General features: G+C 37.9%; 1 protein-coding gene across 3 annotated transcripts in view; it reads left to right on the forward strand.

The window, feature by feature from the left end:
* The window catches only part of UROS (uroporphyrinogen III synthase), a 46,764-nt gene that overhangs the window by 22,503 nt on the left and 9,486 nt on the right, over window positions 1–14,775 (forward strand). For all 3 annotated transcript variants that reach the window (XM_075935289.1, XM_075935291.1, XM_075935290.1), the window contains exons 5-8: window positions 799–873; window positions 4,039–4,113; window positions 12,985–13,068; window positions 13,605–13,690. In XM_075935289.1, coding sequence (XP_075791404.1) covers window positions 799–873; window positions 4,039–4,113; window positions 12,985–13,068; window positions 13,605–13,690 — 320 coding nt within the window. The remainder of the gene's footprint in view (window positions 1–798; window positions 874–4,038; window positions 4,114–12,984; window positions 13,069–13,604; window positions 13,691–14,775) is intronic.

Raw genomic sequence — 14,775 nt, forward strand, 5'->3', positions numbered from 1 at the left:
TCTGTCACTTTCTCAGGAATTGGAAGGAGGAGGCTGGAGCTGAAAAACATTGTTCAGTGTGAAGCTATAATTTAGCAAATACTTTCAGTAAGAAAAACTATTTCCCTGCCATTTCATTTTTGTGTCTGCTTCTCTGGTATAATATTTTCCCCATATTGATAGATTTGTTGTTTCTTTTTTATTCACATCACAGTTGCGTTTGTTTTATTATTTTTATAAAATAACATAGCTGTATATGAAAGTATTCCAGTGCATGAATATAGGATTTATTTACCATTCTTTGATTTGTTGACAGAAATCTTGCATTTATTCTCTGGCTAAGCTTTCAGTTTTAAGACTGAATTTAGATGCAATAGGGATATTCCATAATACGAAATTATCATATTAATTTATTATACACTTTTTGCTTTGGAATTCTTTTTCTTCTGCACATTCAAATGTGATTTTATTCCTAATTAATGTCAAAATATAAATGAGCATTACCAGTTACAGATTATCTGGTACTGTGCAAGTATGCATTAAAAATACTACTTAGCCAAGTAATTGAAAACAGTATTTGTTCAACCAAAGCTTTTTGAAGCATTTTATAGACAATTTTATATGGAACAGTATAACTAATTTAAAATCTTTATTTTGTGCATGTAGAATTGCTGACTTTTTATAGTGTAGTATTCATTATTATTTTGGTAAACTTACATATTTCTCAAGATAAATAAGCAGTCTTTTGGGCAGAAGTCCAAATACTCTGCTATTTATGCTTTATTGCCAAATGCTTACACATAATGTAATGTTTTACAGCCTGGAGAAATTCTTTCAAAGAAAAATGGAACACAAAATCAACATATGTCGTAGGAAAAGCTACGGCTTCTCTAGGTAAGCAGACTAAACAATAAACCTTTATACAAAACAGCCTCTTCAGTACAATTCTTGAAGCCTTAATTTCAGTTCAAGATTGCCCAGAAGAAAAATATAAAAAGCTCCTTTTAATTAATAAGTGAACATTTCTAAAAAGTTAGCTTTATACACAAAGCAACACCAGCTGTGGAGCTAGCATCAAGATGGACATTCTTTTCCCTATTATAATGCAATTGTAATTATGTTCCTTGTGATTTAAAAGGTTAGTCAAAGAAAAGAAAAAAAACAGTTACTGAATTTATATATCTTTTCTGTTTCTTTATATTATGGATGAAATGATGGTATAATTGAGTCAATGGCAAAATTCCCATTGACTTCAAGGTGGCAGGATTTAACCTGTTGTTTCTGTGCTGTGATCCACCATCAAAGAGTTAAAGAAATCATATACACTCTTATAACTCTTCACGTCTTTAAATCTGTGTTCATGTTTAAGTCTGACCTACATGTCCCGTGCTAGTTTTGTTAATTTCTACATCACAGAGGTAAACAAGATATAAGAGAGGCTGTAAAGAGACAAGAGCACAATTTAATTCTCATTTTTTTCTGCTACTGTTAGCAGTTATCGGTGTTATTTTTAGTTTTATGAGCAACCAAAATCTAAATCAGATAGTGCAGAACATTTGCCATTTTGCTAGGAGATTGCTGGATAAATCAATACTGTGTTATTTAAAGTGTACACAACTGGAGGTTTTCCCTCCTATTAACTTGGCACATTTTTAATGATATGTTAATTTCATTTAAACTCTATCTGTTTGTAAACTACAGCATGCTAGATTACATTATACTGTTTGAATTAGAAGAGAAATTTATATGGCATCTGTTCTGTTACAAGTCACATGGTGTTCTTCTTTAGCAGGTGTCAGTAGCTATGTGATGTGATTGCTCGTACCTGTCTCATTGCCTATTCCACCATTATTTGGCTTAAGTACATAGCCTGAGCAATTGTTCAGTTCCCTGCAAAAATATCTTCTAATTACATGCTAGTGAGGACAAGCAAGACCAGAGCTAGATATGGGTTTTATTTCCCTCAGTATGAATTGATAAATCTCACCATGACTATGAAGCTGCATGAGAGCCTCAAGGAGACAATAGATCAGTTAGCTTTGTGTCAGATGTTTTGCTTTTGTTCAAGAGACCTAACATGTTTGGTGATATTTAGAGTATATGTATTAAGTAAAGACTGATACAGTTGCTGAATGGTTGCTTAGCATGGACATATTTTGGAATTAATGGCTAGAAGTATAAATGAGATTTATTTAACTTCAAATAGAAGGTCACAATTAACAATACCCGTCAAGATAAAGAAAATAATATGGATTGAAAGGAGGCCTGAGTCAATTGCATCTGACCCTGTTTAATTAACTTCTTGGGATTTCCACTATCTATGCCTTATGGTAAATAAGAGACATTGTTCTCTTGGATTTTCAGCTTTTGTCCTTCATCACAGAGGGGAGATGCACACTAATAAGCTCCATCCATATCCTCAGCAGAAATGCAAGTGCAGTCACAGGGAGTATATCCTGCTTTGTGCAGGAAGCCAGCAGTAGCACCTTTACCCTCCTGTAAATTTGGGGCCCATGATGCTCCAGCAACAGGTTCCATGATGAAATTTAGATACTCCATAATGCCCCATGTTGCTCTCCTAATATAGTTCCCTTGGTATGATCAAAGATCAAATCCTTAGCTGGTACAAAATACAGGACTAACAAGATGGTTTATTAGATGATGAGCTTTCGTGGGCCAGACCCACTTCCTCAGATCAAGTAGTGGAAGAAAATAGTCACAACCATATATACAAAGGATACAATTTAAAAAAATGAACACATATGAAAAGGACAAATCAAATTTCAGAACAGAAGGGGGATGGGTGGGGGAGAAGGTGAATGTCTGTGGGCTAATGATATTAGAGGTGATAATTGGGGAAGCTATCTTTGTAATGGGTAAGATAACTAGATCCTTTGTTTAAACTCAGATGTAGAGTGTCGAATTTTAGCATGAATGACAGTTCAGAGGATTCCCTTTCAAGTGCAGATTTGAAAGGTGTTTGTAGTAGGATGCAGGTAGTTAAGTCGTTGAGACAGTGTCCTTTCTAGTTGAAATGGCAAGAAACTGTTTTTTCTTTGTGATCCTGTCTGATATCTGTTTTGTGGGCATTGATCCTTTGGCGAAGTGTCTGAGACGTCTGTCCAATGTACATAGCAGACGGACACTTTCGGCACATGATAGCATAAATTATATTTCTGGATGCGCAGGAATATGTGTTCTTGATCTTATAACTTATCAAGTTGATAACTTATCAAGTTGATAAGTTATAAGATCAAGAACACATATTCCTGCGCATCCAGAAATATAATTTATGCTATCATGTGCCGAAAGTGTCCGTCTGCTATGTACATTGGACAGACGTCTCAGACACTTCGCCAAAGGATCAATGCCCACAAAACAGATATCAGACAGGATCACAAAGAAAAAACAGTTTCTTGCCATTTCAACTAGAAAGGACACTGTCTCAACGACTTAACTACCTGCATCCTACTACAAACACCTTTCAAATCTGCACTTGAAAGGGAATCCTCTGAACTGTCATTCATGCTAAAATTCGACACTCTACATCTGAGTTTAAACAAAGGATCTAGTTATCTTACCCATTACAAAGATAGCTTCCCCAATTATCACCTCTAATATCATTAGCCCACAGACATTCACCTTCTCCCCCACCCATCCCCCTTCTGTTCTGAAATTTGATTTGTCCTTTTCATATGTGTTCATTTTTTTAAATTGTATCCTTTGGTATATATGGTTGTGACTATTTTCTTCCACTACTTGATCTGAGGAAGTGGGTCTGGCCCACGAAAGCTCATCATCTAATAAACCATCTTGTTAGTCTTTAAAGTGCTACATAGTCCTGTATTTTGCTTCAGTTACACCAGACTAACACGGCTACATTTCTATTACTATTCTTAGCTGGTACCTTACTTTAAAAAATGATTCAATTAAATCTAAAGAAAGTTCATAAAAGATTGATTAAGTTGGATCTTCTTTTTCTATTCACGTGTTTCTGAAAATAAATTCAGATTGTCACATTCTGTGAAACAGTATATGTTGTTATTACTTTTCATATAGTGGAAGAAATTGGCCTTATTCCACAAGGAGAAAAGTGTGGAAATGCTGAAAAACTAGCCAGATACATTTGTGCAAGTAAGTATGCAGAAATCTTTCAATTAAGGGAAATTTATTTTAAACTTGCTTCAAAGCCTACCATAGACAATCTGAATATAGTGCATGTAGAGGTTTTCAGTAGAATCCTGAAACTCCATTTATTGGAATGCTTCAGATGTCACCAAAACGTAAAAAGGTTTGTGCTATACAGTATCCAAACAGTATAGTAGTTTATATGGAATAAACTGTACATTTTAATAATAAAATACATATATTATGGTTCAGACAAAGTGGCATTTATTAGTTCAGTTAGCCATGATATTTGTAATGTAATGAAAGCCAGAGCTGCAGCCTATAGCCTGTTTTTGTATCTTGATGCAACTGATATTCTGTGTCCCTTGTCACTGACTTTCCTTGCTTCAGGATTAGACTTAACCCCAAACCAAATAAGGTTGATCTGTTCCCTAAATCCATTGAATACTGAGTTAGTCTCTCCTTGCAGGTATCAGAATATTAAGGAAACTGCATTACACGGTCTCAAAGAGACAGAGAAAGTGCAGGTTTAGGGAGATATCTGGCCTATAAAAGGCAATTCTACAGTTGAATGCTTTCTGCTGCAAACAAATAGGGTAAAAAAGAAAAGTTTCGTTTTAAGGACGTAGGCAGTGTCCGTCAATAGAATAGAGTGACCCAAGTATTTGAAAAGCCATTTTATCTAACCAATAAAATGAAAATTGTCCACCAGAAGCCACATGCAAAAATGCAGATGGTGATCAAAGCAGTTATTCTAGCTGTTAGGTGAATTACTATAGCTGCTGTCTTCAATACTTTATTACTTGACCCTATTTCATCATTCAGCTAGAAGATACACGTAGTCAGCAAAGTGCTCAGATACTAACTATAATGATGGATCAGGTCAGAACCTAGATAGGATTATGTTTTGGCCATTGGACATAACATTTGTTATGGGGAGAGGGTTGTTATTATTACAGTCTTTATGTATAATAGAGATTTGTATATTTAAATGAAAAAGTAGAATTAGTACAGCCAAATTTTTTTATTAATGGAGAGGTTGCATGATTTCTTTTAAAAAAATGAATAAGCAAAATTGGATCATCTTAATAATCAAGAATGAAAACTGCTAACTTAAATGAAAAAATTACGCAAATGAAAAATATAGTCTTGACATAAAGGCAAGACTGCAGAGGCATAAAAGAACAATTCACAATCCCTGTCATAAAGATCATATAAAACAGAAGGTTTTCTCTGATTTTTTTTAATGTGGGTAACTGTGTAATTTTGGGATAAAGGTTAGTATTTAGGGGTTTTGCAGAAAAGGTATATTTTGAGGAGGATTTGAAAGAAGAGAGAACAGATGTCTGAGCTATGTAATCTCTTGATTTCCCCCTCTCCCCCTCCTCCCCCCAACACACACATTCTCAGAAAAAAAATGTAATACCAAGGATTACTTTCCAGTGAATGGAATTGTTACATTTTTAGGAAATCCGATAATAAGAAAAGACATGAATTGTGCTAAAGAAAAATGACCTTTAAGAGCTCTGTTGATTGCTCCAAGACAGTTCTGTATTATGGAAGTGGAAGTCTTTATCTGATCCAAATAAATGACTGTACTGTTGCAGTGACTACAACAGCAGCCCTGGAAAAAAATAGAGGATTACCTACTTTGCAGGTTCATAAGTAATGAAAAGCATGGAGGGCAAACTGGCCCTTTGTTTCAAATCAAATCTTTTTTGTTTTGTTTTGTTTTAGTGCTTCTTATTTTACTTTTAGGGGGATAACTTGCCCCCATCTGGGTGTGTGTATTAAAAGCACTGGCCACTCCCTGATAAGCTTAATTTCACTGCCCTTCTCCCTAAAAAGTTATGTAAGTACCTTGTCTTCCCCTACATGTGTTCTCCATGGTTTGGACAGACAGTGGTCTTCTGGTAAAATATATCCCAGCTCTTATTGTTCACTCTGCTTGAGCCAGCAAGGAGGGAGCTGGTGCTGATGTAGGCAGCCAGATAAGGAACAGTACCTTCTGGTGAGAACAAGGGGAATTACATCCAACAGCATCCTCTGGAAGCCACCAGCCAGACAGCAGGATCTTCACCCTTTATAGCAATTTGAGAAAAATTTCTGGGCTGAGGGCAGCTTCTTTTTAGATCACAGGCAACATTTTAGATTAATATAGAATTTCAGGACTCTCAGGGCATGACTACACTGCAGCATTATTTTGAAATAACATAGTCCGCGTCTATATAGCAGGCAGTTATTTTGGAATAATGTTGAAATACTGTCAAGCTGGAGGACTTCTTACTCCGACTCCTGTAACCCTAATTGTACGAGGAGTAAGAGAAGTCAGAGAAAGAATGCTCTATTTCAAAATAAGTGCAGTTTAGATGTTCCCAGTTTCAAAATAAGGTATTTCGAAGTAGGCTACACCATTGACATAGCTCAATTTGCGTAGCTAATTTTGAGTTAGGCCCTGCTGTGTAGATGCACCCTCAGTGTAATTCCAAGAAATGCAATCCTGAGTGTATCACAGCAATACAGAAAATTTCAATCAGTAGGGACTTCTGTTGTGGATACGAACATAATCAAATTCGGACTTGTCACTTTGGGGATTAAGAGGAACAATCAATATATCAAATTATTTATAACAATATCTCAAGTAAGAGATAAATTATAATAATATCCTGAATTAATGTTTTCCATTATGCACTTATTGATCAGCCATTTCTTTTTGCTTATACATCAAATTAAAAATAAGGAATTAAAATGAGAAAACTAAATCTAGATGGAACAGGAAGTTGTATGTCATTAATATTTTCTGCCATCATGGAAAAAATATACTCTAGAAGTGGTGACATTTCTTTTTATTATTTACTTTCCATGTTTTTGGTGATGACTTTGGCTTAGCTAATCAGGAAAATAGATCAGTTGACTGCTTAATTAAATGTTTAGTTTTGGTCTTTTTTAAAGAAAAATCCTTTTAACTTAATTAGAATTTAATGTCTTTGTAGTGTTGATTATGTAAGTTAGAGGATGCTTTTGGGGCCCGTGCTTGTTACATTGTATATTGATACAAAGCTATTGAACTATTAATCTTTGCTTTGTAAACACAAGTCAAAAAGGATTAGTGTTACTTTCTAGATATCACATTGGCATTTCAGTTAACTGACATGAGCTTTGGTTGGGCCAATATTAATTTATTTTGTCTTTATCTCACAGAATGCTTTTCTGTTTTTTATCTCAATTTGTTGTCGTTTCCTGTAATTTATTACTAACATGTCTCTGTGTCCTAATAAAACTTCAGATTGCAATTAGGATATTCAGATCAATCTGTGTTGACTGCTAAGAAGGTCCTTCACTTAGATTTTTACTATAGTGTCTGTTTTTTCCCTGAAGGCAACTTTGGTGCTTAATTCTGAAAACCAAAAATCTCCTTTCAGTGCTTAAAATAAACAACCCAGTCTGTGGTTTATTGTTCTGAAAGACTCCTGGAAAAACTCTTTAAGAGGAAATTGAATTATCAATTAATACATTTTGAAAGACCCCACATTTAAAAAAGAATAATATAATTGTACTGAATTTTGGCTCAGACCTTTGTGTGCCTTGAAATATATTTTACACTAAGGGTACGTCTACACTGCCACACTATTTCGAAATAACTAGTGTTATTTCGAAATAACTTAGTCCGCGTCTACGTAACAGGCAGTTATTTCAAAATACTGTCAAGCTGGAGGACTTCTTACTCTTACTCCTGTAACTCTTATTTTATGAGGAGTAAGGGAAGTTGGAGGAAGAGTGCTCTATTTCAAAATAAGTGCTGTGTAGATGCTCCAAATTTCAAAATAAGCTATTTCGAAGTAAGCTATGCAAATTGACCTAGCTCAATTTGCATAGCTTATTTTAAGTTAAGCCCTTCTATATAGACGCACCCTAAGTATCCTATAAAAAGAAAATGTATGCACAGACTTTATTAGAATATGTCCACTGCTCAGATGTTTAGTTCTGAAAAGTCTCAAAGGGTTTCTTGTTCCATTTAGGATCAAAGAAAGATTGATTTCCATCGTTTCATTTGCTTCTGATATATACCCCCATTTCATGAAAATAAGAATTCCCATGTTGGGATCTCTTTTGGGTGGTAAAAATAACAGTTGCAAAAGCCTTTAAAAATACCTGCTACTTGAAGTTTGATTAGAATATCAAGTATGGTGTAGTATTTCAAGTTGAAATATATTTGAGGGAGCTTTGTTATTTCTTATGCTAAAAGTAGACTCAAAATATTAACTAAACATTAGCCAAACCACTGTTTTGTTTTAACAGCACACAGTGTTGGGCAGCTGCATAGAAAAAAGATTGTGAAGACTATTCATATATGCCTGTCTTCAGGTGGACCTTTAAATAAATAGTGATCCAGATTAAGGATGTTAAAGACTAGTCAACTATCTGACAAGGTGGGTGTTTCAAAGCAGCAGCTCTGCCTGAAGCCCAGGGTCAGCTGAGGACTCCCCAGCTGATCCCGGGCTCCGCGCAGCATTTCCACAGAATCCAGGATCAGCTTGGGAGTCCCCAGCTAACCCCGAGTTCTGGGGAAATGCCGTGCAGAACTCGCGATCAGCTGAGGAGTCCTCAGCTGATTCCAAGTTCCGCTGAAATGCTGAGTGGAGCCGGAATCAGCTGGAGAGTCCCCAGCTGACTCCGGGCTCTGCGTGTCATTTCAAATCGGCAGCACAACAAGGAGCCCAGGGTCAGCGGGGGCCTCTGTGAGAGCGCTTCCACTTTGAAATGCACAAGAGCTCCCGCTGGGGACGCTTGTACATTAAAGCTGGCATCCCACATGCAGCCTGGAGTCAGCGGGACTTCCCACTTGCCCTGGGCTGCACGCTGTGTTCCGCATTCCTCCTTTGAGCCCAGCAGGAAATTCCATCGACTACTTGACTAGTAAATTAACCGCAATTTACATCCTTAATCCAGCTTGGCATCTGAAGAATTAGATGACATTGTTTTTCTCCCTCCATCATCCCCCCTCACCATCTAGCTCAATGAGGTCCTGATCCTGATTGGTGCTAACATTTTACAGGTAAATGTAATCATATCCTTCCTTCCTGTATTATCTTTCACCCTTATTTTCTAAGTATACAATCCACTTGCAATAAATAATAATTATTGCAAGAATTTTCTGAAGCAATGGCCTAAATTAATAATTTTAAAAATCCCTAAAATCCAGCAAAAGAGTTAACACACTCCCAAAATATAGTTAGTGCTATTGCATTCCCATCCAATGGGGAGCTTCAATTCGCAAACACTGCAGTCATTCTTGTTGGAATTAGGGTCTTCATTTCCATGACTGCCATATTAAATAGGGTATATAGATACAGAGATTCCAGTGATAGACCCCTTTAAAAATGCCAAAATAGAAATCTGAAATACCATCCCCACAGCTGTCGTTAGGATTCATGGGGCCCTATGCAGTACTATTAAATTGGCGTCCATATTTCCCCAGGCATCCAGGAGTGGGTCATTTTTTAGAGATGAGGTTTTATATCTTCAGCAAAACACTAATGAGTTATTTTAAAGCAAATTTTAAACTAAGGACCTGTAGACTGACACAAATTCAAAAGTTGACAGTACAGGTTGGACCTTTCTGGTACAGCTTTCTGAACATTCCCAACTGGTCCTGAATGAGGGAATTTGCTAGACCGGGGAGGTCCCCTGCTACCAGCCCCCCAACCCACTGCCCCTCCCTACTTCTGGTCCCATCTGCCTACCCCCCTGCTGAGCTGCTGTGCTGCTTTAGCCCCAGCACCCAGACTGCCGCATTCCCGGCCCCACTACCGGAGTTGCCGTATCTGCCATGTGCCTAACCCGAGCTCTACTGCTAGGACTGCCACATCCCCTGCCTTGGCTCCACTGCCGGGGTTGCCGCATCCCTGGTCCCAGCCCTGCTGGGCTCTAACCCACCAAACCTCTTGCCACTGGGGCTCCCAGCCAGCACTCCCTGGTCCAGGAACATCTATGGTCCTGCTGGTCCATGGATGTTACCAGACCAAAGAGTCCCGGTTTTGGGGAGATCCAACCTGGGGTTGGCAAATGCCTGTTGAATGGCTTCATTACCACTTGAATATCTCTTTCACGGGTTCAGTGTTATGCTAATAGGTCTGGAAGGCTTTTTAACTTTTAAATTAACTAGATCTTCTCCAGCCTTCCCATTCTTTCAGCTGACGTCAGCAAGCTCTTCCCTACATTACAGCAATAAGGGATGAGGGCCATCCAACTCAATGGGTAAGGATGGGTGGGGAGGCTCTTTTGAGACACCATGGTAATAGGAATTAGAGTCTCTCCTTCCCCACAAGTAAGGAAATAAAGTTGCTAGAGGTAACTCTGGAACATCTTTGCAAGGTGTCAGGGCCGATCCCCTCTCTGGCACTCCAAGTGCAGAAGATGAGGGCCTGCAAAGAACCTTAAATACCTTGCCTCGATAGCAATGGTCACCAACCAGTAGATCAGGATCTCCTGGTAGATCTTGGAACCTTTGCCAGGAGATCCTAACTGGTACGGCCAACAGGCTATCAAGTGCCAGTATTTCAGTGCTCCTGCCCCCATTGCTGCACATCACCTGCCCTTTGCTTTGGAGCTGTCCCCTCAGGAGCCTCCTGCTTTCTGTGTAGGGCAGGGGAAGCAGAGGATGTCAAGGTGCCCCCTTTTCCCACTCTATATCCTCTCTCACCAGAGCAGAGAGGGGCACAGCAGGATTTGGGATGGAGTTTGGGTGAGCCTGCCTTAGCCCCACTGCACCACCACCCAGGAGCCACATGAAGCAAGCAGTGCCCAGTTGGAGCCCATATCCCAAAACCCTACCCCAGTCGTGACCCCCCTCTTACACCTCAAGCTCCTGTCCTAGCCCCGAGCACCCCTGCATCCAAACACCCTCCCAAAGGCTGCACCTAGAACCCCCTCTGGTACCCCAACTGCCTGCCTGTCCCAAGTTCAGCTCAGAGCCAATCTCACACTCCAAATCCCTTAATCCAAGACCAAAGCCTGCACCCCAACCCTCTGCCCCAGCCTAGTGAGAGTGAGGGAGAATGGGGAAGGGAGAGAGGATGGAGTGAGCAGTGGTGGGGCCTCAGAGAAGGCTCAAAAAGGAGGTGGGGCAAACGGCATTTTGAGGTAGATCTTGGATTGAACTTAAATTCAAAAAGTGATCTTGTGCTTAAGAAGGTTGGAGATCACTGCTCTATAGGCTCTGCTTACAAAAACTCCCCAGAGTTATAGATGCACTGGCTCTGAGGGAAAAAAACCTCAAAAGCTGCAACCGTCAAGTGATTTACTCTAAAAAGAAAACGGGGGAATACTTGAATTCCTCCCCTGGGGGTACCCCAAGCTCTTTTGTCCCAAAAGAGCTTGAAAAAAAAGACAAAAACAAGCTACCATGGTCTGGTACTGACCACTCAATCTAGGCAGGCAGACACGCACACACACAGACCCTCTTACTTTCCAGGACACAAGAATCAAACCATCACCTTAGAAAGATCATCACCTTTTATTAACAAAACAAAAGATATACTTGATAAAGTTTACTTGATTGCTAGGTGTTACAGAGCAACCAAGTAAAACTAAAACACAGAGGGTATGTCTAGACTACAGGGTTTTTTTTGAAAAAAGTGGCCTTTTTTTGAAAAAACTGTACCTGCGTCTAGACTACCACTGTGTTCTGTCAACAGTAAATTGAAAGAATGCAGCAGTTTTGTCGATGGTGGTAAACCTCATTCTAGAAGGAATAACGCCTTTTTTCCAAAGTCATCTTTTGAAAAAAGGCGCTATTGCATGAAAACTGGGCTTTTTCGAAAGACAGCATCTAGACTCTCTTTCGAAAAAGTAAGCCGCTTTTTTGAAAAATCTTCTTGTTCTCTAGATGCTCTTTTTCAAAAGAGGCTTTTTCGAAAGATACTTTCAAAAAAGCCTCTTTCGAAAGAGGTTTGCAGTCTAGACATAGCCAGAGAAAATCTGTGGGAACAACTCTTAGATAGTGAATGGGGGAGGGAAGGCATTGATTCACACAGAGAAGTTCAAATAACTAAAATAAAGAAAAATACTGTTATCGTGACTAGATACTTCATGACTAGATACCTCTACTTGTGATTCATGCTGATCTGTATTTCCAGGTCTAGTTCACTCCCATGTCCAATATTTCTTATAGGCATGGTAATTCTGATTTCTGCATCTGCTCCCTCCAGCCCTTAGCTTAGAATCACACACAAAGGAAGAGCAGACCAGGTATCTATATTTAATTCCAATTTCAGCACTGTAACCCCATTGGTTCTTCTGGTCCCCTGCCAACACCCTTTCTAGCTACCTAAGTTTAACCTCTGAGTCACTGGATGCTGGTCAATATTTCTACTATCCATCACACAAGCATTCTGTCCCTTTCTTCAGTTGCCTGTTCTGTCCTCCACATATCATGACATGTCATGGAGATATCCACAGCTCGTACGGCAGCTATATTCTGTCTGATTAAGCCTTTGAATAGGAAATCAAGTGTGTGCCTGAAAATTGGGGAGAGACTGATGAGGAGATAACTTACATTTTACTTGGTATTCTCTTGGCAAAGGAAATAGAATATAGAAATGCAATTTATCTTTTTGCCAGATCTTTTTAACCAATGTATTCATACTGTAGCAATGGAATCATTTTTAATTTACATGCTAAATAGACTCTGCCTTCTGAATTGCAGATGTAGCTGGAACTGCAAATGTTTTCAGTGATCTTAGTTTTGTACGTGCTTAAGATGAAGAATACTGGATTTTCAGTATATATTCAAAATTTTGAACTTTTTAAGTGTCATTTGTGCTCACAGTCAAAAATGTAACCATGATTTAATTTCGCTAATATGTTTGTTTACAGGGGAAGCACCTAATTCATCACCTCTTCTTTTTCCTTGTGGGTCTCTGAAAAGAGAAGTTCTTCCAACAATACTCAAAGAAAAAGGTGGTCACAGCCTTTAGAGTTTAATATTAATGTGTTAACTTATTGTTGAAATCCTCATCCTTTCTCAAAATAATGGTAAAAGATTAAAGACTTATTCTTCATTGTGAACCATCCATGGATCTGTATATATTGGATTGTACTGTGAGGCTCTGAGAAAGGACTGAGAATCAGGAGAACTGAGTTCTACTCCCACCTCTACTACTGAAGCTATCTCTGGCATAGGGAAGATAATTTGATTTTGCTCTTTAGCTTAGTTCCCCATTTATTTTATTCACAGTGAGATTGTGAGGCTTAAATGGTGTTTGTAAAGTGCTTTGAGATCTTCTGATTAAAGATAGCTCTAGATATGTAAAGTACTTTAATTGACTTTTATAACTCAAAGTGCTCAGGAATCTTTTGAAAGAAATATTCTTACATCTTAGTCTTTAAAGTAATTTATTTTTAATGCAATTAATATTATAGTGATATTGCAATGGAATAATGGGAGTTATTAATATCCTGTTTATTTGCTGGCATATTTTCTCTTTTAATTACAGATATTTCCCTGGAATGCCTTACTGTTTATCAAACTGCTCAACATCCCAGTCTCCAAGAATCCTTGAAGAATTATTTCTCAGAACAGGTATTGCACCATCAAAGGTCACCAGCATAAATGTAAAACTTTCTGATATATACACAAAACTTGATAAAAAACTGCTTTTTCCCCTCAGTTATCTGCATAAGATATTGTTGTGATGACGCAAAACCTAAGGCCAACAAACAAGCTTCCTATATTCTGTTCTGACACTGAAAAGAATCCCTTGGCTATAGTTTTAATCTTTTGGATACAATGAATTAGTCCTTAAAATTGGAAAAAGCACCCAAAAAATTTTAGTAAATACATTGCCTTTTAAATATTATAGTAACAGATGTTAAAAGTCCTAAAATATATAGATAATAATGCCTCTGTGGGAGAAAAAAACCCAACCTTTGATGTTAGACTTTTCAAATTTTTTTCTAGTTTGCAAGTTGTGGTTTTTGTTAGGATTACTGGAAACAGCAATTATATATTCATCTTGTTCTTTTTTATATGTTTAACAAAAATGAAATTTTGAAAAAAAAATTGGTTTTAGATCATGTTACATCAGAGACAAAATTACTAAAGGCATTTAATGATTTACTTACTCATGACCATAATTGTAGGATCTCTGTCATGGAATGTGTTTACCACAACTTCATGAATCTGAGTCCAGCACTAATTATCAGCTCTGCATGATTGCTGAGCCAAGTTCTTATGCTGAATTTGTATTTGAGAATGTGTTACTGATTCCATTTTAAGTGTAAAAATTTTGGATGATAGGCTATCCTCACATATATCAGTTTCTTAAAATCCATTCTAAAAGTGTCTTTTTGCCATCTAATAAAGGTTGAGGCTAAGGTCAGTGGATAGCAAAATAAATCTGGAGCCGCTGGTACACACTTTTGTTTTCTCAATATTAGATTATTAGAATGTTCTTATTTGCAGGAACCTGCATTATAGTTATGATTTAGCTTATTCAGAATGCAGCTTTGCATACTTACAGATGCTTGCCTGAGCATGTTATTTTTGATTTAAAGTCTCTGCATTGACTTCCTGTTAAATTACATATTGATTTTGAAGTTCTGACATTCAGAGTCCTGAATCACTGTGGCCCCACCAGCCTTGTTGTTATGCTGTGCTATCTGTAT

The sequence above is a fragment of the Pelodiscus sinensis genome, chromosome 8, assembly GCF_049634645.1.
Source record: "Pelodiscus sinensis isolate JC-2024 chromosome 8, ASM4963464v1, whole genome shotgun sequence".
In the NCBI taxonomy this organism is placed as follows: Eukaryota; Metazoa; Chordata; order Testudines; family Trionychidae; genus Pelodiscus; species Pelodiscus sinensis.